The following is a 23870-nucleotide window of genomic DNA, read 5'->3' as shown; positions in this document are numbered from 1 at the left end:
TGATGCCTGCGATTGGCCTCAAACCCTGTTGTCACCAGCATCATGTGACGCTGCCTGTGAGGGTCACGCACCCAACAGCGACCAGGGGTGCCACAGGCAAGGGCTCTGTACGCAATACATCACAATTCTGCTTCCTTTACACCCTGAGTCTCCTCAGAAGCATGATTACACTAAGGCATTAGAAGATTTTAAAACAGGAAGGAAGGAAGGGAGGGAGGGAGGAAGGAAGGAAGGAAAATTAAAAAAAAAATAAAAGTATTTTTCTTCGTCCTGCTCATAGGAAGGGTTAACAACCAAAAATCACCTCTCCGAGAACAGGGTGTCTATAATGACCCAAATAGGTAAGTGGTGAACATTTACTTTCTCTTGACAGCTTCTACTGTCAGACAAGTGTGCCCCTGCTGCCGCTGAGCTCCAACAAGCGTCCTCTACAAGACTGGCTCTCAAGACGCACACCAGACCCAGAGGCTGGTGCAGGAGGCACGGGGTCCAGGTGGCCCTGGGCTCTGCCCCCTGCACACCTTCTAGAGCCACCCCGGCTCAGACCTTGCAGCAGAAGGCAGGCATCTCCTGAAACCCCTGCAGCAGAGGACTATCCTCGGTGCCCACAGTGTCTGGGACCCGGGGCTGGTGGTCCCTGGGCAGGTGGTGGCACGGGCACAGACGTGGAGCCTGGTGTCTGGGCAGGCCTGCCAGCTCACCTTCAAGCGAGCATTCTCCTCTTGCAGTTCTCGCAGGCTGACGGAGGCACGGCTGCTCTGTGTGTCCAGCTTCACGTTCAGGTGCAGCCCTTCATCGTGCTTGCTGACTAAGTCATCCTTAATCTTTCCTAACTGTTCTTTCAAGTCTAAAACCTTTCATTAAAATAAGAGAGAATATTAAAAAGTACCTAACATTCTAGTTCACTTGATAATTATGAAAGCTACAAATTAAAAGATTTAAGTACACGGCAAAAAAGAGCTACTGATATTTTACAGCCCACACCAAGCTGTTATATACAGTAGACACAGACCCCTTCCTGCATCATTTGGGTGTCCTGCCCCTCCACACAGAAGGGCAGTGAAGGCCACCAGCAGCCCTGAGCAGAGGGGAGTCCCCCATGGCCCCCCACACTTGCCTCACTCTCCCGCTGCCGGAGCGCTGTCTGTACTGCCTCTAATTGGACTTCTGGGCTCTCAGGACAAGTGCCTGCAGGAGGTGTGGGGCAACTGCCCTCATCGAGTTTAGAGTGCAGTGTGGACACCACTCCACGCTGCTCCTGTAATGCCTCTTTATCCTGTTTAAGAATAAAAGAAGATTTACTTTAGGCAAGTACTTCAGGAACTGGGGGCCTCAAACTGTGATCTGAGTGCACGGTGTCCTCAGCTCTTCCTGGAGCTCATGTGCACACAACTGCACATACCTGTGCACCCCTGCACGCACCAGACACACAATCTATAGACGGGCTGTGCTCCAGAGCACAGATCTGCTTGGTGAAGGATGTGACCCCAAACAGAGAGCCAATGTGTGTGCCAGCGAGGTCACTGCAATAAATTCATCCTTAGTAATTATTCAGGAAGACACAAAAATGGTCTCTAGACTGTTGGCTATTCAGAAGAAAATTGCAAAGAACCTGCCAACAAACAGGGCGATGGCTCATCAGGGCACTGCACATCTGTAAGATGAACACGAATGTCTCATTAAAAATTTTCAAAGGGCATTTAATATGGACAAAAGAGTCACAATAAATTAAGTGGACAAAAAGTTACATCTTTGTGGAAGGGAAAAGGGGCATTTTTAATACCTATAGCATCTAATATGCTCAGTAAATGTTTGCTGAGGGAAGGGAGGAGGGATGAGGAAAGATGGAGGAGGGAGAAAAGATAGAGGGGCAAGGGAGGGAAGCAGGAAGAGGGAGGGAGCAGGGACAGAGAGAAGAGAGATGGCAGGAGTGAAGGAAGAATGGAGAGAGGAGGGACGGACAGAGCAGGGATGGAGGGGAGAGGGAGCAGGGAGTATGGAGGAGAAAAGAGGGGAGGAAGGAGAGATGGACTGGGCAGGAGTAAAGGGTAGAGGGAGGAGGGAGGAGGGAGGAGGGATGGGTGGAGCAGGAAGGAAGGGAGGAGGGAAGAGTGAGAGGGAGGAAGAAGTACAGAGGGAAGAGATGAGAGGGAGGAAGAAGTACAGAGGGAAGAGGGAGGACGGAGGGAGGAGAGACAGGTGGAGCAGGGGCAGAGGGGGGAGGGTGCAGGGACTGATGCAGCCGCCCTGAGCCGAGCTGTCCCCGGGCAGCACAGAAGAGGCCAGAGTAGGGGCAGGGCTCCCCTCTTGGGCTGGGCGCCCCTCCCGAGACAGTAACCGCCCAGGTCCTCGCCCTCGGGAAGACCCCTGACCTCAGTTAACTGTTGGCGTCTGCATTTTCGACAACCAAACACACCTGACAAAAACTCTCCTCTCCTTGAAGCTGGACTTGTCACGGGATCAAACCAACGACTGTAAAGTAAGGTTTCTCACCAATCCCCACTTTTCCAGTAAGCGTCTAACCTCTGGTGACATGAAATACATGAAAGTCACAAGCTCAACTCCTGCGACTAACAGCTGGAGAGGAGGGCCGCGTGGCCGGGTCGGACGCCTGGCAATCAGAGGGCGTCCGCCTCGACCTCAACTTCAGACACAAAGGACGATGTCTGTGCCACAGACGCACGCTCCCGATGGCAGTGCACCCAGAGAGGGCACGGACTCTCCTGACCCTCTCCCCGTGCCTTGCCCTCTGTGTCTCCTCATCTGGCTGTTCCTGAGCTGCACCCTTTCTCAACACACTGGTGATCTAGTGAGTGAACGGTTTCCCGGAGAGCGCTGAGCCACTCTAGCAAATTAACCGAACCCAAGGAGGGGCTCGCAGGAACCTGCATCTGTACAACAGGACTTGCCAACGGCCCCTGAGGGGGCAGTCTCGTGGGACTGAGCCCCTCTCCTGTGGGGGCTGACGCCACCTCCAGGTGGACGGTGTCTGAGTTACACGACCTCCCACCAGGGTCTGCCGAGAACTGGACATCGGCTGTGCGGGCCACCCCCCCCCCCCCCCCGCCCCAAACAACCGTCAAGAGACCGGAAGCAGTGAGGTGTATGCGGCAGAGGGTTGGCTGGCAGCCAGTGAGCCACGAGGGGACACCCCCTTAGAGGAAGTGAGGCCGCAGTGGACTCCGGCACGGCCCGCTATGGATCTGCCAACCCCCGGTCCTCCCGGCACGGTGCGGGCACAGCGGCCCAGGTGGAAGGTGCCCCGCCGACAGCCCCGACCGAGACCCCACAGAGCCTCCACGCGACAAGGGCCGCTACCTGCTGCAGCGCTTTCACGGTGTTTCGCTGCTTCTCCAGTTCTTCTCGCAGTTCAGTCGCTTCTCTTCGGCAGCTGGCATTTGTCTCCTGGAGACGTCTGATTTCCTGTTCCTGGATTAACACTTGTCTGTCTGCCAATTCTTTCTTTATAACCAGTTCATCAAACCCATCTGATTTCTCTCTCAACTTTTCTTGCAGCAATTCAACCTAAAACAAAGAAATTGCTTGAGAAATACAACAGTTAAAACAGCCATCTTCCAAATAAGAAAGCATACAACACAACTGAGGAAACACTGATCCTGACGAGTGGTCTACACAGAGACTACACCCAGGAGCCTAGTGAGACAGAAAATTGTAATGCGGGTGTTCTCTCAATAAAGACGTAGAAAAATATTAATATGACACAAGATCTGTTAGGAAAACAAAGTTAATCTCGTTAGTAGGGAAGCAAAAGCTATTCAGCAATACAAGGAAAGGACTCTGGGCACAGCAGCTCCCTGGGCAGGGTCCAGAGAGCCAGGCAGAGTGAAGGAGGTCAGTCTCACACGGGCACAAACGGCTTGTCTGTTTGTGCAACTGCGGACATGACACAACTAACACAGAGGCCAGGCTAGTGGGTGGGAGGGGACCCCACATCCGTGTCCTGGCTGTGCTCCCGGCTCGACCTCTGTGGGCATCACCCCAGGGAAGTGGGTGAAGGGTGCACGGGACGTTTGTCTTACTGCTTACAGCTGAAAATGAATCCACAATCGGCTCAAAATATGTGTAATGCTTTAAAAGAAGAGGCAAATCAGCTGCAGCCATGCCAGGCAGAAGGAAGCAGGCAAGTCGGGCTCCAAGCAAAAGGAAGCAAGAGAAACAAGCAAGCAACGAGCCCACGAGCGAGAGGGCCCCTGGCCTCCCCCGCCCCACGGGTCATGCGGTGGGAGGGCAACACACCATACCTCCTCATCCAGCTGCTCCTGTGGTCGTCGTCAGGTACATGGAAGGCAGACAAGGAAACCGAAAGGTAAAACTTCAAAGCATCACAGAGGATGGCTACCCCACGGGTACAGCGTGTGACGGGCTGACTTACATCGCGGACGCACGGGCCCCGTGGCCGGGCCGCCTGTCGGAGCTGCTCCTCCAGCCTCTGGATCTCCCGCTGAAACTCCTCCCGCTCGTGTTCCCGCTCGACAGCCTGCTCCTGTCGAGAAAGGCGGTCTGCTGGGACAGCTCACAGACGCTGGCGGGACACAGCGCTTCCCCTGGCTGCACCCACCTCCCGCCGAAGGGGAGGGGGCTGTACGAGGTCGGGGGAGGGGACAGCCTGCTCAGATGCGGACTGCTGCGGCCAGCACTTCCCTTCCACACGCATGTCACTACCCAAGGAATGGGCTCCGAGTCACGGGGCACTTTGTGAAGCATAGCGAAATGCAGAGGGACGGCCCTGCAGGTGCAAGGCGGGGAGGCCTGTGAACGTGGACGGGAGGAACGTCACAGAAAGCAAACGGCTTGGGCCCAACTGGGGGAGCTACAGGCGCCTCCCGGGTGCTGGGCACGCAGGGCCTGCAGCCTGGGCTGATGGAGGTCCCCCAGGCCATGCACATGAGGGGGCCCCTCAGTCACACATCACAAACGTGGACAACCTCCGAGATGAGCACCAAGCAGCAACGGGACCACAACAATCTGGCCGCACGTGAACCCAACGTTGTGTCGTGGGACCTCACGCTATGAGGATGACTCCGGGGCCACAGAGACAACCTATCCCAGGTGCTTACGTCCATGAACTGGCGCTGGCTCCGCAGATGCTTGTCCAGAGCCGCCATCTGCTGCCTCAGCGCCGAGAGCTCCTCGGCCTGCTTGGCACACGCTTCATGGCGAGAGAGCTGTTCCTCCAGCTCAGCCTCGAACACCTTCATCTGCGAGAGCAGAACTGCGCGGTCTTTCTCAGACTGCTTCCTGGCCTCCAACTGCTCCTGGGTTAGACACTCCACCTCCCTACGAAGAGCTGCAAGTGCAGAGAAAACAGGGACACAAGCTCCATAGCTCGGGGCGGGTACGTGGGCCAGAGCGGTAACAAAATGTGTTCGACAGCGTCCCCGCAAAGCAGGGACATCCCAGGAGAGAGCCCACCCCACGACCAGCCTTCCCAGCAGCCCCAGACCAGAGCCTGGCCAGGGGCTGGGGGCACAGCGTCCCCTGAGGCTCCCAGACCCCACCCCCTGGAAACGGGGGGGACACAGCCACGGCCGGGGAGGGGACACGCACTCTGCGAGCCAGTGTGAGCCCGTATTTAGCCAGATACCTGGAGAAAATAAAGTCAAGTACTTCTGCAAAAACAAACCAAAAAAACTGCCTTTTAAATTAAGATTGGCTAGGGCGCCTGGGTGGCTCAGTCGGTTAAGTGGCCGACTTCGGCTCAGGTCATTATCTCGCGGTCCGTGAGTTTGAGCCCCGCGTCGGGCTCTGTGCTGACAGCTCCGAGCCTGGAGCCTGCTTCCGATTCTGTGTCTCCCTCTCTCTCTGCCCCTCCCCTGTTCATGCTCTGTCCCTCTGTCTCAAAAATAAATAAACGCTAAAAAAAATTTTTTTAATTAGGATTGGCTAAAATAAAACATTTTGAAGACTGAAAGAATATATCTTGGTATTCCCAAAAGACGTATCAGCTAATTTTCCAGGAATTATTCCTTTATGTATACTCTCCGATATGGAAAAATAAAATGTAACTTAAAACCTCCATCAGAGGGAACACACGCCCGGATGTTCACTGTAAACATGCTCAGTATGCATGCAGGGCCGGGGCGGTGTCTCAGAGGAACAGGGTCCAGCCATCAGGAAATCAAAGCCAATCTAAAATTAACTGGATGATAAGGCCACAGTCCAAGTAGAAACTGGAAATTAGTAAGCACCTATAAAAAAAGGAGGCTTGCCTCTGACGAATCCTGAAGTGTTCAAACCATCTCTAAACTGAATTTTAATTTCAATAGTTTTCACTTACATTTTTATGCTTTCAAAACTCATGTCGTTTTATAAAAATTTGTCAATCTTTTATGGCAAACTACCATCACCACTTCATGCGAATAACTCAGCAATTATGATAAATTAGCCTTAAACATGCAGTTAGAACACCGACACCCGCACCCCCGGAGTCAGTGCTGCCCGGTCACGCACCCAGACAGCACCATCCTCAGAGCCACGGGCCGCAGGAAGGGCGGCCCAGCGCACGTGGCCTCCGTGCAAGTGGCACTGCAAGGAAGGTGTCCCGTGGCCGTTCGGGCCACGCTGAGGGCCACCTACAAAGTCGGGCCAGCACAGAAGCTCCACTCAGGTCCCCGAGCCCCTCCACGGACACCCACCAGGGCCTCCAGGGCCACCACCCCCCCGACCCCGCCCAAGCAGCACACGCCGCAGCAGAAATGCTCGCCCATTTTCACGTATCAATACTAAAGATTAAAGTTGGCTTTTTGTTGTTGTTGTTAACAGTCTGCCACAAAAGCTTTGAAGTAGTTTTCTTCTTTGGTAAAAAATTGGGGAAATCTGGTGCAGACACAATGCATATCACACGGCAGCCACTTGTTTGTTTTTACAAACCTGAGTCCTCATGTGCTATGGTAACAGGAATGCCTATGAATGAAAACACACAGCGTTTTCAGAGTGGAAACACGAAGTCAGACAACAGGGCTCCAGGGAGTGTCTGCGTTCCTGGACGGTCTCTAACACTTGTGCTTTTCTGTAGCACCGTGACGACTGTCTCAACGTTTGTGACCCCCCTCCCCAATATCCATGTGTTGAGCCTCACGAATGGGATCTGAGCCTAAGAGAGACCCCAGAGAGCGGCCCGCTCCTCCCAAAAGTGAGGACACGGTGCAGAGGCTGGTGTTTATCAGAAGGCGGCGTGCCGGCGCCTTCATCGTGGACCCCACCCTCCAGGGCTGTGAGCGGCCAGTGCCTGTTGTCTGCAGCCCGTCCACGCCTCCTGTGACAGCAGCCCAGGCAGACTGGTGCCCTGGAGCTGCAGTGCGTCCTGGTTGCCCGACAACTTGACACCGACTTCTATTTGTTTGTTTATTAATGTTTATCTACTTATCTTGAGAGAGAAAGACAAAGCGCGCATGAGTGTGAGTCAGGTCGGGGAGGGGTAGAGAGATACGGAGAGAGAGAAATCCCAAGCGGGCTCCACACTGTCAGCGCAGAGCCCAACGTATGGCTCAGTCTTCCCAACCATGAGATCACGACCTGCGCTGAAATCAAGAGTCAGATGCTTAACCCACTGAGCCAGCCAGGCACCCTGGCGCCGACTTTTAAAGGAGACAAAAAAGTCCCCGTGGGACAGATGGCATCGCCCTGAAAGCAGCCACGAGACACCCCTCACACCCACAAGACACCACGCCAAGAGGTGAGGCAGAGCTGAATTTCGCCACATGGCACCAGGACCTCCAAGAACTCTTGGAAAGTTGGTCAACATTCACGAGGACCCAAAGCAGAATCAGGACCAAGTGGCCACACCCTGGGCCACACCTGGGGGAGCCCACAGTCAGAGAAGGTCAGGAGGTGTTGCGTTGTGCTGGTGGGCAGCATTTCACACAACTGACACATGCGCGAGTCCCCACACAGAAGCACAGAATCCTGCAGCTGGGTGAATGGAAGGACCAGAGGTCACAGTAAGACATGCGAGTGGGGGCGGGGCTGATGATGTAAGATGACCCCAGCTGCACAGGAAGTACACTTCACTGGTGACAAAGGGAAGGAGCAGAGACTGGCCCCGCTCTTCTGCCAATGAGCACCGGGGCTCTGGAAGCTGTGGCCGAATACAGGAGGCCAGGGCAGTCTGAGGGGGTAACCAGAGACACAGAGGTGCCGGAAGACGTGTGGGAAGGGCCAGGCCCAGGTGTGGCAGAGCGTCTGGGGATGGACCTCACGGAGGCAGGGCCACTCAGGCCTCAGGCAGCGAGGACAAGGCTGTCCCCCAGCACAGGGCTACATGGTCACTCAGCTGGTCCCACTTGTCTGTGTCTCCCACAGGCCCCGGCCCTGAAGTCCCGACACCCTAGAGCTTACCACCATGCTCACGGTGGTAAGCTCGATCTTGATGGATGGGGCATGGGCCTAGCCGCCCCACATACACGCAGGCCGGGACAGTAACACCTGAGAACGGGTGGAAGGGGCCCTGCACTAGGAAGGTCTGTCCCACTGGGAAGCGCAGCCCATGAGAAGTTCCAAGACACAAGAAAACGTGTTTAAAAAAATAATAACTGACAAGTCCTCAGACCCACACTCGTGCTCACACATGCTCACAGGTGCACACCCACACTCACATGCTTGCTCACACACCTGCCCACTTGCACACATCCTCCCACATGTGAATGGAGCCTCGCCTGAGAACGGCGCGGCCGGGCGCAGGGACAGAACCAGGAGAGAACAGGACAGGTCAGTGTTAGGGGACACAGGACACCGGCCTGAATGAGGAAGGAGCAAACACAGAAGAACCGGATGCACAGCTTCACAACCAGCAGAGGTAGGTCCCTTCCACCCAGAGAGACATGGGAAGTGTGGTGACAAGCACCAGAGGAGCAGAGGTGGACCCCGCGGCTGTGGGCACAGTGCACACAAGACATCCCAGATTAGCTCTGCAGAAGTCATTAGTAGGAGATCCACAAGACACAATTAAAGGTGTAAAGAGATTGAAAATAAAGGGTGAAAATGACATACAAGAGATAAAACAAAGCCAGATTAAGGTTTCAATATCAAAAATTTACATCAAAAGTCAGAAAAGGGACAGGTACATATAAGTAGATTGATGTCACCAATAGCAAGTCAAGCAAGAAGATGAGGTCTGGAATGATTACACACAGACCTTCTGAAACATCCCATGTGGGTGGAAGCCAAGGCCACTCACAACTCACTCTGCCCAAAGAAGCCACAGGCCCGCCAGACCCACACCTCAGCAGCACGTGAGCCTTGGCAGACACAAGCCAAGCACCTGCCCAGGAGGGCGCACAGGGCAAAGAAGAAGTAAGACAAGGCCCAAAACCAATTAAGTGGAGGACAAAGAAAGTGGCAATGATTAGTAATCCCAAAAGCTGATTGTTTATTAATGAAGGAAATCAAAAAGAATTAAAAATTGGGGAAAAGACCCGATGTTTAGGGGTGCCTGGATGGCTCAGTCGGTTAAGCACCCGACTCGTGATCTCAGCTCAGGTCTTGATCTCACGGTCGTGAGTTCAAGCCCCATGCTGGGCTGCATACTGGGCATGAAGCCTACTTAAAAAAAAAAAAAAAAGAAAAGAAAAGAAAAAACAAAAGACCTGATGGTTATAGCAGCACTATCAACAACAGCTACACTATAGAAAGAGTCCAAATGTCCATCAACAGATGAATGGATACAGAAGATGTGGTGTGTATATATGATGGAATATTACTTGGCAATCAAAAAGAATGAAATCTCGCCATTTGCACCCACGTGGATAGAAGTAGAGTGCATTATGCTAAGCGAAATACGTCTGTCAGAGAAAGACAAATACCATATGATTTCACTCATATGAGGAATATAAGAAACAAAACAGATGAACATAGGGGAACGGAGGGAAAGAGAGAAGAAAGGGCAACAAACCCCAAGAGACTCTTAACAACAGAGAACAAACTGAGGCTTGATGGAGGCAGGTGGGTGGGTGAGAGGTGGGCCAGGGGGGCACTTGCTGGGATGAGCACTGGGTGTCATACGTAAGTGATGAATCACTGAATTCTACTCCTGAGACCTATTTTACCATTTATGTTAACTAGAGCTTAAATAAAAATTTGAAACAAACAAAAATTGGGGAAGAGTAAAGAGTTTCCTGAATTGGTCAAGGCTGTACCACAAAGCAGACTTGTGCGCCCATAAGCTGTCTGAAAGCCACAAACCCAGAGATGGGCCGGTGGCACAGGAGGCACAGGGACACTGGGAGTCCCTGGTGGGTGAGGGTGTGAGACACATGGTTCTGGGGAAGGCTGAACCCACACGGAGCTGATTCTTACACGTCTGCTCCTGAGGACACCGCCGCCTATGGACTCAATGACCTGGACGCCTTCCATTTTGACTGTTCACGTGTTAAATGTTTAAAACATAAAACCTCTAATAATCTGAAATCACGATGAACTTTTGTTAAAACTACGTTTTCCTATTGAAGATTAACGTTAGGCGCTTTTTTTAAAATCTTAAGTAAAAATTTTAAGTGGCCCGTGTTTTCCCACTGCCATGGCTATTTATCTCAAACAGGCTGGTGACATTTCAGTGGCCTCCTGTTTGCCAGAGGCAATTCTGGCCTCACACTGCTGTAAGAACTCGAGGGGCCACCAGGGCCAGCCGCCTCTCTAACGGAGCAGCGACGCGGAGGATGCTGCACCAGCCACCCTGATCAGGGCCCCTGCCTTCTTCCCAAGGCCCTTGGTGAGTGAGAGCGGCCCCTGCTCCCACCGTCTGCAGCTCCCATCTCCGGCCGCGGAACCAGCATTTCTTACCATCTTCTCTCTCTCCTGCTTCTGCGGCCAAGGCCTCCTTTTGGGTCCACAGGACAGAGTTCTCCTCCCTCAGCTCTGCCTGCTGCTGGGTCGCCCGCTCCAGCTGCCGTCTCAGGCTCTCCAGCTCAATGGCGAGGCCCTGCTCGGCTGTCTCCTTCTGGCCCAGCGCCTCTTGCAAGCTGGCCTGCTCCACCTTGAACCCTTCGATGAGACCTGAGGAGACGGGGAGAGACCCGTTGCCAAGGGCTTGCTGGAGAAGCAAAAGGAGCAGACGGGCCGGACATGGGCATCCCAGCCCCAGCGAGATGTCAGCCGTGGGATATGACAGCGGAGTGGTCACGCCCGGGGTCCTGTTCCCAGATGGATGGCACCAGGCCAGCGCACCCAGCACGTGCAGGAGTCACCGGACAAGGTGACAGCCCGAGAGCAGCCATGTACAAGACACCCCCACCACACGCCTGCGCACACCCCTCATGCCGAGTGTCTAGCACGTAAGCACCAGACACCATAAACATGGGGGTCACAAACGTCACCTCTTGGGGCAGGACCGATGTGCCCTTCTCGCCACGTAAGGCAGCGCTCCGAGGCTGTGAGCCTGGGATGCGGCAGAGGTTAAGTGCGGAGAGAAGAGCCACCCCGCCTGGGCCCTACCCGCTGCCACAGCCCTGGCTCCCGCGAAGAGCCTGCGCGTGCAACGGCTTTTGTGAGCGAAGTCCCCGAGGCCTCACGCCATCTGTCTTATTTTAGCTTTACGTTTTGCTTTGAACGCTTCCCTTAATGCTTCCCCGTCCCACGTGCCTCTGGCCGGCGCGCCCCTGCAGACCCTCCCCGCCCGCAGCCGGCACTCACCCCGCGCCTGGTGCAGCTCCAGCGTCAGCCGCGTCCGGGCCGCGTTCTCCTCGTCCAGGCGCTCCAGTAACTCCTGGTGCTTCCTAACGACCTGCGCTGTTTCCTCGTTCTTACAGCTAAATTCTTTCTCAAAACGAGAATGAATCTGACGTGCTTCCTCCAGCTGTTAAAACACATTTGAAAACCAGAACTGCGCTTCGATATAAAGCTAACGTCAACAGAATTCCACTTGTGTAGAAGTAGAATACAAATATTGCGGAAGAAACCGTTTTGGCATTCAATATTAGGTCAATTATTAAATAAACCTACTCATCCAACAATTTTCAATAAAGTAAAATTCCAGGGGAGCCTGGGTGGCTCAGTGGGTTAAGCATCTGCCTCTTGAACCCAGCTCAGGTCATGATCTCACAGGTTGGTGGGATTGAGCCCCACGTCACACTCTGCACAGATAGTACAGAGCCTGCAGGATTCTCTCTCTCTACCCCTCCCCTCCTCTCTCTCTCTCAAAATAAACTTAAAAAAAAAAAAAGAAGGAAAAATTCTGCACATAGACACATACAATACTACATAGAAAATTCACATGTTCGTGAACTACTGATACCACGTGTCTGTACAATAAAGCTAAGGAGAATGTATATTCAAAGATCACAAAACTGTCCATCGAGAGCCTAGAACCTGGGCAGGAACGACCACTTGGTGCTCCACAGGTGGAGGAGGAGATGGGGAGGTCTGGGGTGGGCGGGCTGGGAGGAAGTTCTCCTTGGGCTGGTCACCACAGTGGGAAGATCTGACACGTCTTCACCACCTGCAGACCCATCCTCCCTCCCTGACATCCCTCTGGGCCTCCCTGGATGCCACCCACTCATGACTCAGCCCTGGGTCCCCATCTCCCCTTCCTCCCCTGGCAGACATGCCCTCCTGTGCCCTCTGAGGCTCCCAGGCCAGCTCCAGCCTGGAGGGCCCACACTAACCTCTGGATCCAAATACCTGTGCCCAGCTGTGCCAACAGACACCTGGGCACCTAGCCTGGGCCTCCCTCATATTCACTGCACCCCCAGACCAGCCTCTGAGGGAATCTACTGGTTTTCCCTTGAAAACAGCCCTAAGCTGCCTCTTCTCACACTCTCACCAAGTAGGGAAAACTTGCTTAAGTATTTCTAGGATGTGAATGGCAATGTCTTGGCTAAAAATGTTTAGTTTCTAATTGGGCTGAATGGGGGAAAAATTGCTATACTGCTTCTCATGCATTCATATTTAATGTCTTCCCTAATTGTCTAAAATGCTCTAAAAGATTCACACAAACAATTCCCTTTTCTAGTGACAATCCCGAAACTAAAACGGTGCAGGAGATAAAAGCAGAGTGGAAGCGAGAGGCCCAACCGCATGATCTACCAGACGCTCAGCTCTTCTCTGTGCACGGCGGTCCCACAGCCTCAGAAATTCTGGTTCAGAAAAGACTCCCACTTAGTAAAGACACAGAGCAGAGTATGGTTGGTACTGACAGAAGATCAAAAAGACATGTGGGGAAGGTGGGTCGCACCCAAAATGGAGTTTCTGTCCCCCAACGCCCAGACGAGGTGTGAACACGAGAAGCCGGATCCACCGGGAAGAGTGACAATGTTCCTTCTAGCCCTGCATGTACGGTGCCCGGCAGAGCACCTGGGGGCTGCAGGACCCTCCCCCATCGACTGTAGATCATCAAACCATTCCATCCACCCACCTGTTCGACCTGTTGTCCTTCTCAAAAAACAAGGAACACTAACAGGAGTTAAATCAGGGTCACAGACCTGTTCAGACGGATGGTGCACAGAGCCGTGTCTCACCTGCCTGGTGGAGTCCAGAGCCAGCTCCAGGAGGCCGTCCACTGCCAGGCCAAGACTCCGGTAAATCCTCCTAATTGGCTGCTCACACTCCAATGAATTTTCTGGGCTCATGAAAAAGCTTTCACAGACGTGACTGCTAATTTCAGCCTCTGAAGACACCTCTGCACATTCAGGCAAAGTTCTGTCCAGCTCCAGCAGGGCTGCCTCAGGCCACGTCTCCTCGAGCACCGGTACTGCAAAGTGAGGAAACGCAGGGACCTGCATACACCATGTGGCCAGCGAGCCCGCACGACCAGCGCTGCGGAAGGGCGAGCACACCCGGGTCCCAGAGACAACACCCGTCTCGGGCGTAGGGAGCTCGTCCAGCCCTGCCCCAGCGGGGAGGAGGAGGATGGTGCTGTGCACCCCGGCCCGGGGTCCGCGGGCACAGGGCCGTCCTAGTGCTCACCTGCAGATGGGCCCTGCCCACTGGGCCGCACTTCACGCGGGCTCTCGTCCTCCAGACACAGCCCCACGCGCTCACTGATCCGGCTCTTCAGGGTGACGGCGGCCTTCAGCGTTTCTCCGAACAACCCGAGCAGCCTCCGCAGAGTGTCTCGGAGAGCTCTCCTGAACGAAGCACATAGTAGGCCATGACCCTGATCCTGACTGACTCAGACAAGAGGGACACAGCCCAGGAGGCAGCAGAAAAAGGTACCGTGCACTTGGGTACTGCATTTTACCAGCCTAGCAGGACAAAGAAAGGTTTCAGCTTAAACTGTGCCGGCCTTCAGTCCAACTCCCTCTTGGAACCGGACCGTTCCTATGCGAACCGTGTCCGCTGGAAATGTGTAGGCACTGGGTCCCACTCCTGTTTGGGATCAGACTGTTTGCAATGGAACTGTGCTGGCCTTGGGTCTGATTCCTTCCGGAGTGGGCTGTTCCTGTTGAAACTGTGCTGTTGAGGAATTGGTCTCTTTGCTCTAGAGAAAACCCTCTAAGACTAGAGATCCCAGCCATCAAAGTGCTTCAGGGGTACCCTCCCTACCAGGACTCTAGCTGGTTTTATGCTAAAAAAACGATGGTCCCTCCACATGTGCATTTATAACTAAGTGAACTGACTTAACCAGAAGTAATTTAGAACTTCGATGGCCATTACGAGGAAGTTTTGATCTCCCTAAGCTTGTTTTCCTCAAAACTGAATTAGAAAGCCATGGCTCCCTAACAAAAGGAAAAAAAAAAACAAAACTGAATGGGATGGCTATTTTAAAAGGTGTATCAAGGCTTCCAGATGTTTTCAGGATTCTAAGTTTGCCTCTTTGCAAAATATTACTTCTAAAATGATGCAAACAATTGAAAAAAGTAAGAATGGCTTCTGAGGCCTCTTTACCTGCCCCCCCCCCCACCCCCAATCTCCTCTGCAGACATGTGGCGGCCACCTAGTGCTGGGACCCTGCTCCCAGTGCCGTTTTCCTCTGTTGTCTCTGCCAAACTTCCCTTTTCCTCTGAACCTCTTTCCACTCTCTCCTCTCCTGAACCTATTAAAAGCTGCCTCTCTCAAGTTAAGTCTTCTGAGAATCTAAATAAACCTCAGGCTTCTTACGTTCTCTGGTCTAAGGCCAAACTGTGAGCCATGGTTAAGGAGTTCCCTAAAGGAACCAAGGATCCCCCCCAGGTTTATTTAGCATAGTTATTTGCATAGAAACCAACCTGGTTTCTCACATTTACATCAATTTGTCCACATGCCTACTGGTGAGGGCCAGGCCAAATGCTGGATGAAACTAGCCCAAAGGAAAGGAAATCTAGAAGGGGATCCTGAAGGGGACCCTGAAGGGGATGTAGAGAATCAAGCCCTTAAACTTCTGTCAGAATGCTAGAAAATTCACTGGAAATCACTGAGCAATTACAATAGCTTTTTCTAAGCCTACTGATTGGAACAAAATTGAGGCTTGCACACAAAAGCCTGACGAACCTGTTCATCACTACTACAATGGACTCCAAATTGTCATTTGAGACTATTCTGCTGGTTTTTCTTTATGTTGAATCCACCTGGGTAGTATTCAACTCTATATGTTTTTTTCTAACAGGGTGAACTGGGATCTATCTCTTTTAGTTAAAAGGACCAGGATGGAATGGGAAACTGCCCAGATTTAGTTACTATGGCAAATCAGCTACTCACATCCTACATGAATCACCTAAAAGACTGCTGAAATCCTCAACTTTCAAATCTTGCAAGTGATGGCCCCAAACGAAACCAAAAACCATCTACTTTCTGCTATTGCAAAGAGCCAGGACATTGGGGGAAAAAGAAGAAAACTATGACGAATTTCAGCACTCTAGTCACCTCCAGCCCCATAGCCAGCCTTTCCTGACATAGGACAGGACAACCAAGAAAGGTCCTTCCCGGCACTGAGGGACAAAACCACTAAACGTGAAAAACCTGACTCTTGATCAGCAATGCATTCAAGGAAAGATCTTGATCAAAAGGGGTTAAGTGTGAAAATTAATAGAAAAACTCGTTTAGAGTGGAGTCAGGGGGCCAGCAGGGGGAACTCTGGTGCCCTACCAACTGCAGACCTATCAGGAAGAGGGACATCTTGCCAGGATACTACTTCACTATCCCAGCTGGAGGAAGGAAGGTTTCTTCCTGTCCAGGCAACAGCCCAGCCAATGAGAAAGTCCCAGTTCTGCCAATGAGAGACTGCCACAGCTCAGCCAATGGGAGACAGTCACAGCTCAGACAATGGGAGAGACAGTCACAGCCCGCCAATGAGAAGCCACTAAACTTCCCGGCTCCCAGTTTACTCCAATGGACTTTCTGTTGAGGAAAGCCCCAATCCCCTTTCCTCTATAAGAGCCTCCTCTGCTCCATTCTCCAGACTTGCCTGTGGTGTTGCCCTAGCTAGGTCGCACTGGCTTACTGGCTCCAATTCTCTGTTATTCCGGAATAAACCTATTTTTGCTGGTAAGATATTTGGCAATTAAATTCTAAGGTTAATGCCTCATTATAACATCAAATTTTATAATCTGGCAAAAATGTGAAGATTTGGCAAAGTGAGATGGTGGGTATACAGGTGTCTGTTATGTTACTCAGTACTTTTCTGGAGAAGAATAATGTGGCACAGGGTCCCATCCCACTAGTGGAGAAGGCACTGGGGAAGCAGCAACAGAGAGGAGCATGTGACTGACCTTTCACGGTCAGACAGGTCAATGTCAGACTTCAGCATCGAAATGAGATTCGTGCCTTCCTGGTTTTCCCTTTCATGCCTTTGCTGTAGCTTCTCCAGTTCCGAATGACACTCTTCTACCTCATGTCTTAAGGATAAAATTTGGTCTTCCAGCTGTTCAGGAAAAATTGTTAAAGCTTTATTTACAACAATTTAGGGGCACTTGGCTTGCTCAGTTGGTAGAGCATGCAACTCTTGATGTCAGGGTCATGAGTTCGAGCCCTACACTGGGCGTGGAGCCTACTTAAATTTTTTTTTTAAGTAATTAAAAAAATAACAAAACAATTTAGTTAAGAATAAATTTCTGTAAGAAACAGTCATCATCCCTGTTAACAAAAATATGGCAAAATATGATGGCGATTAAAGTTGAAAATTACTAATATGACTGCCCCTCCCCCCCAATATTCATTGCCTACAAAAACAGAATACATGAACATCCTAGGCTGCCCCAGACACAAGAGAGAAGGGGCAAATTCACCAGAGGTTATTCTCACAAGGAGGCCAGAGGCTTAGAGAGTCAAGCAGTCTGGTCATAGAGGGGTCACATTATATACACCATCCCAAGTTTTCATTTAAAATGCACAAGGCGGGGCGCCTGGGTGGCTCAGTCGGTTAAGCATCCGACTTCAGCTCAGGTCATGATCTCATGGTCCGTGAGTTCGAGCCCCGCGTCGGGCTCTGGGCTGATGATGGCCCAGAGCCTGGAGCCTGCTTCCGATTCTGTGTCTCCCTCTCTCTCTGACCCTCCCCCGTTCATACTCTGTCTCTCTCTGTCTCAAAAATAAATGTTAAAAAAAAAAATAAAATGCACGAGGGGCGCCCGGGTGGCTCAGTCAGTTAAGCGTCTGACTTTGGCTCAGGTCATGATCTCACAGTTCGTGAAATTGAGCCCCGCATAGGGCTCTGTGCTGACAGAGCCTGCTTTGGACTCTGTATCTCCCTCTCTCTGCCCCTCCCCTGCTCATGCTCTGTCTCTCTCTCTCTGCCTCTCTAAAATAAACATTAAAAAAATAGTATAAATACACATTTATGTTTTAAAAAAAATTTTTTTTAATGTTTATTTATTTTTGAGACAGAGACAGAGCATGAGCTGGGGAGGGGCAGAGTGAGAGGGAGACACAGAATCCGAAACAGGCTCCAGGCTCTGAGCTGTCAGCACAGAGCCTGACATGGGGCTAGAACCCACGAACTATGAGATCATGACCTGAGCCGAAGTCAGATGCTTAACCGACTGAGCCACCCAGGTGCCCTGTATACACATTTATTCTTATATAAAAAAAAAAAAATAACGAACTCAACAACAACAAAATAAATCCAATTCAAAATGTCAAAGACCTTGAATGGACATTTCTTCAAAGACATACAAATGGCCAATAAGCTCGTAAAAAGGTGCTCAACATCACTAATCATCAGGGAAATGCAAACCAAAACCTCAGTGAAATACCACCTCATTATTCATTATGATGGCAATTATAAGAAGAAAAAAGAGATGGGAAATAAGTATTGGCGAGGATGTGAAGAAATTAGAATCCTGTACGCTGCTGAAAGAAACGTAAGGTGGCACAGCTGCTGTGGAAAGCAGTCTAGCAGTTCCTCAAGAACTTAGATACAGATTTATGCATGACCCGGCAATCCTGTTACTAGACACATAAACCCCAAAATGGAAAGCAGGGACTAAAAGATACCTGTACACCAATGTTCACTGTGAAAGTATTCCTAATAGCCAAAAGGCAGAAACAACCATCAAGAAGTCCATCCACAGATAAGGGCGCCTGGATGGCTCAGTCAGTTAAGCAGCCGACTTCGGCTCAGGTTGTGATCTCACAGTTAGTGGGTTCAAGCCCCAAGTCAGGCTCTGCGCTGACAGCTCAGAGCCTAGAGCCTGCTTCGATTCTGTGTCTCCCTTGCTCTCTGCCCCTCCCCCACTCACGCTCGGTCTCTCAAAAATAAACATTAAAAAAAAAAAAAGTCCATCAACAGATAAATCTGTGAAGAGATACACAAAATGTGATATCTATATATAATGGAACATTATTAGCCATAAAAAACCATGAAACTGACACATGCTGCAACTTGGATGGACTCCACAGACATTATGCTAAGTGAAATAAACCAGACACAAGAGGGTAAATATTGTATGATCTCACTTATATGAGGTCCCAAAAGTGGTCAAATTCATACAGGCAGAAAGTAGAAGGGTGGGTGCCAGGGACTGGAGGGAGGGGAAATGGGGAGGTAGTGTTTATTGGGCATAGAGTTTCTTCTTGGGTTGATGAACAGTTCTAGAAATGGATAGTGGTGATAGTTGCACAACACGGTGAACATCGTTAATGCCACTGAATTGGACACTTAAAAATGATTAAAATGGGAAACTTTATGTTATGTTATGTTATATTTTATATATATATAAATTATATATATATTATATATATAACTTTATATATATATATAACATATACATATGTTGTGTTATATTTTACCCCCCCCCCCACACACACACACACAACAACAAAGAAAAGACACATTTTACATACCTGCAGAATTTGGTTATTCTTCTCCTGAAGCTGCAGAAACAAAGACTCTTTCTCTTTTTGGTACAGAGACTGCACTTGTTCGCACTCAAGTCTATGTATCTTCTCTTGTTCATGTAAAGCAACTTCCTTTTCACTTTCGAATTCACCCTGTACAAAAAGTACATCATTAACAACAAAAATGCCATTAAACTCTAAAATTATGCCAGTTCCACTTCTATGTTTGCTAAAATATAGTTCATTCAACAAATGTTTATTGAGTCCATATTATGCCAAGAGCAGTGATCAGAAGGAACAAAGCCACCACTCACAGCGAACATGCACTCAAATGTGCTTCTCATACAGAACATGAAAAAGACAGCTTGCTACCTTTCCCAAATGGCCACATTAAGAAATTACCCATCACCAGGGTATCATGACCATCAAACTCCAAGGTATTTAGAAACCTAAGTTCCTTTGGTTTTCAAAGATAAACCCTATTTCTTCCTAAAAATAAAAATTGTTTTTAATAAAGTTCACCTAATGAATTAAAGTACATTAATTAAAGGGGCGCCTGGGTGACTCAGTCGGTTAAGCGTCCGACTTCAGCTCAGGTTATGATCTCGCAGTTTGTGAGTTCGAGCCCAGCATCGGGCTCTGTGCTGACAGCTTAGAGCCTGGAGCCTGCTTTGAATTCTGTGTCTCCCTCTCTCTCCGCTCCTCCTCCATCCTCTGTCTCTCTCTCCTTCAAAAATAAATAAAAACAATTAAAAAAAAAATTAAAGTATATTAATTAAATAAGCTTTTAAAAAAAACTACAGAGGTAGCACTTCCCGAATAATAGAATAAGGACCTCCAAAAAATGTGTTCCTCCATAAAAGCACAGGGAACACAGGCAAAACCTATCAAAATCGACTTTTCAGAGTTCTGGAAATTAAGAAAGACTTGTAACAATCCAAAGAGTGTTCACTGAAAACAAAGTCTGAGTTTCCATCAAAACAACAAGCGCTGAGAGGTATTTAAACCTGCCCTAACCGCAACACTCCTACCTCAGGCATAGCCCTGAAAACAGCCCAACAGTCCTAAGAGTTGGGGGGAACAAACACGTGTTTGGATCTCCAAAAGCACCACCTCGCCAACTGTCACTAATTAACCTGTCTTGCAGCTTACTAAAAAGCTCCATTCTTGGAGCACCAGGGTGGCTCAGTCAGTTGAGTGTTTGACTTCATTCAGCTCAGGTCGTGATCTCGTGGTTTGTGAGTTTGAGCCTGGCATCAGGGTCGCTGCTGTCAGCACAGAACCTGCTTCTTCAGATCGTCTGAACTCCTCTCTCTGCCCCTTCCCAGCTTGCATGCGCGTGTGCGCTCTCTCTCTCTTTCTCAAAACTAAATAAACATTAAAAAAATAAATAAATAAAAATGAAAATGAAAGGCTCTATTCTCAGAGATGATCTCACAGAGCTGTCTGTCAACAATGCTATCCCCAAGCCATTAGTCAAAATCAAGTAGCAGCAACTGTTTAACATCACAATAACCTGAAACCCATAAACTGGTAACAGTCTGAGCCAGTAAGAGGTAGACAAAACAACCTGAAAGGAAACACTGTTAAGAGGAAATGAGATGTCTGAAGAGTATGAGATGTCAGGAGGGAGCTTTGAAAAAGTCCAACATATTCCTAGGAATTTAGAAGGCAGGAGCAAGTACAGGGCTGTGTACCTGTCCAGAGAAACCCGAGAAAGCTCTAAGAGCTCACTCCTTGTTGACCTTGCACAAACACAAAACGAAAGCTAAGGCAGAGTAAACTGCCCGCCACAGCACTCAAAGCATGCCCCAACCAGAGCCCTTCAAATTCACTAGAGGGGCTCAACAGTAGATTTGAATGGGCAGAAGAATCAGCAAATATGAAGACAGTTCAAATTATTTAGTCTGGGAACCAAAAAGAAAAAAAAAAAAAAGAAGAAGAAGAAGAAGAAGAAGAAGAAGAAGAAGAAGAAGAAGAAGAAGAAGAAGAAGAAGAAGAAGAAAAATAAGTAGAGGGGCACCTGGGTGGCTCAGTTGGTTGAGTATCTGACTTCGGTTCAGGTCATGATCTCACAGTTTGTGAGTTTGAGCCCAGCATCGGGCTCTGTGCTGACAGCTCAGAGCCTGGAACCTGCTTCAGATTCTGTGTCTCCCTCTCTCTCTGACCATTCCCCACTTGCTCTCTCTCTCTCTCTCAAAAATAAATATTAAAAAAAAATTTTTTTTAAGAAAAATAAGTAGAGGTTCACAGACATGCTGGGACACCCTCAAAGACCAACATATACGTAATGGGAGTTGCAGAGGAAAGGAGAAAGGGAACAGAGTAGAAAGACTACTTGAAGATATAAGGCCCAAAACTTCAAAACTCTGATGAAAAAACATTAATCTACAAACACAAAAAGCACAATTACCCCAGGCAGGATAAACTCAAAGATATCCACACCAAGGCCCATCCCAATTAAACTGTGAAAGACTAAGAAAAAGATCCTTGAAAGCAGCAGGAGAGAAACCATCCTCCAGAGGCCAAAAGTCAATAAGATAATATAGTCAAAGTGACAAAAGAAAGACTTAACCAAGAATTCCATATCCAGGAAATGATCTTTCCAAAATGAGGGAGAAATTAAAACATTCACGGATAAATACAAACTAAGAGAAGTCATCCTAACAGGCCTGCCCTGAGGAAATACAAAAGGGTGTCCTTCAGGCTAGAGTGAAGGGACACCAGACGTTCATTTGAATCCACATGAAGAAATAAAGAACACTGGTAAAGGTTCACAAGTAAACTGAAAGACAAAGTAAACACAGTTTTTATAATTCTTTTTTCTCCTATCTGATTTATAAGAAACTGAATAAATCAGTGAGCATAAATTGTATGGAAGTGTACTTTGCATGACAATATTAGCACATAGGACAGAGAAGGGGATGAAGCTACAGAGAAGAGATTTGTAAACTATCAAAATCAAGATGGTATTAATCTGAACTATGCTGTTATAAGGTGTTTATTACTGTAATCCCCAGGGCAGGCACCTAAGAAAATAACCCAAAATATATAGAAAATAAACATCAAGGAAATTAAAATGAAAAGAAGGCAGTAACAGAAAATCAGAAAAACAAGAGAGATACAAGATAAACAAGGAGCAAACAGCAAGTAATAATACCTGCTACATCTCTAAACCTAGAGAACACTGTGCTAAGTGAAAGCAACCAAACACAAAAGGGCACAGACTGTATGATTCCATTTCTATAAAATGTCCAGAAACAGGAAGTTCAGTGGTTACCAGGGGCTGGAGGAGGGGAGAGGCAGCTAAGGCTGGGGGGAGCTGGGGAGGGGGGGGGGGTCTTTTTGAGGTGATGCAAATGTTTTGGAAGTAGATAGCAACAATAGTTGCACAACTTGGTGAATACACTAAAAATCACTAAAACGTATATACTTAAAAGAGTAATTTTTATGGTATATAAAATAAAGCTGTTGTTAAAAGGAACAACAACGTAAAGCTACATTAAAAATCATCTTGGGGGGGCGCCTGGGTGGCGCAGTCGGTTAAGCGTCCGACTTCAGCCAGGTCACGATCTCGCGGTCCGCGAGTTCGAGCCCCACGTCAGGCTCTGGGCTGATGGCTCAGAGCCTGGAGCCTGTTTCTGATTCTGTGTCTCCCTCTCTCTCTGCCCCTCCCCTGTTCATGCTCTGTCTCTCTCTGTCCCAAGAAAAATAAATAAACGTTGAAAAAAAAAATTAAAAAAAAAAATCATCTTGGGGTGCCTAGGTGGCTCAGTCAGCTCTGTGCTGACAAGCTCAGAGCCTGGAGCCTGCTTCAGATTCTGTGTCTCCCCCTTTCTCTGCCCCTCCCCCGCGTGTGCTCGGTCTCCCTCTCTCTTTTAAAAATAAACATTAAAAACAAATCACATTGGGGCTCCTGGGTGGCTCAGTTCGTTGAGCGTTTGAGTTTTGATTTTGGCTCAGGTCATAATCTTACAGTCGTGGGACTGAGCCCTGCATCAGAGCCCTGCTTCAGGTTCTCTCTCCCTCTGTTTCTCTCCCCCACTCATGCTCCCCCTCTCTCTCTCTCCCTCTAAAATAAAAAAAATACACACACATATAAGAAATAAAAAAAAAGTCGTCGTAAGAGAAGGTGCTGAGTGTTGAGACATCCTGCACATTCTTCCATGAGAACAGTCTCCTTAAAGCAAGAAAAGCCTCGATGTGGCTGCTGCTGAGTCACTGAGGCAAGGCAGTAAGACTCAAACGTTCTCAAATTTAAAATATTTGATGGCAATTCTTAGCGGGAAAGGTATGCTAACAACCCAAATTAAATAGAAAAAGGATGGAAAAACGGGAACCCTCTTGCACTGCTGGTGGGAATGCAAACTGGTGCAGCCACTCTGGAAAACAGTGTGGAGGTTCCTCAAAAAGTTAAAAATACAACTACCCTATGACCCAGCAATAGCACTAGTAGGAATATATCCAAAGGATATAGGAGTGCTGATTTGAAGGGGCACGTGCACCCCACTGTTTATACAGCACTTTCAACAATAGCCAAACTATGGAAAGAGCCCAAATGTCCATCAACTGATGAATGGATAAAGAAGATTATATATACAATGGAATACTACTTGGCAATGAAGAAGAACGAAATCCTGCCATTTGTAACAATGTGGATGGAACTG

The 23870-nt window shown here is 49.3% G+C and overlaps 1 protein-coding gene across 1 annotated transcript in view; it reads right to left on the bottom strand.

Moving 5' to 3' along the window:
• Window positions 1–23870, bottom strand: part of PCNT (pericentrin) — a 135212-nt gene that overhangs the window by 47166 nt on the left and 64176 nt on the right. The window contains 12 exon segments of the mRNA XM_032594600.1: window positions 702–854; window positions 1118–1276; window positions 3319–3525; window positions 4263–4280; window positions 4394–4504; window positions 5079–5308; window positions 10798–11010; window positions 11647–11809; window positions 13470–13702; window positions 13918–14078; window positions 16638–16789; window positions 19210–19356. Of these exon segments, the coding sequence (XP_032450491.1) occupies window positions 702–854; window positions 1118–1276; window positions 3319–3525; window positions 4263–4280; window positions 4394–4504; window positions 5079–5308; window positions 10798–11010; window positions 11647–11809; window positions 13470–13702; window positions 13918–14078; window positions 16638–16789; window positions 19210–19356 (1947 nt within the window).

This window comes from Lynx canadensis, chromosome C2 (genome assembly GCF_007474595.2).
Source record: "Lynx canadensis isolate LIC74 chromosome C2, mLynCan4.pri.v2, whole genome shotgun sequence".
Taxonomy (NCBI): Eukaryota; Metazoa; Chordata; class Mammalia; order Carnivora; family Felidae; genus Lynx; species Lynx canadensis.
The sequence above is the reverse complement of the archived record's forward strand: the minus strand, read 5'-3'. Positions and strand labels throughout refer to the sequence as shown.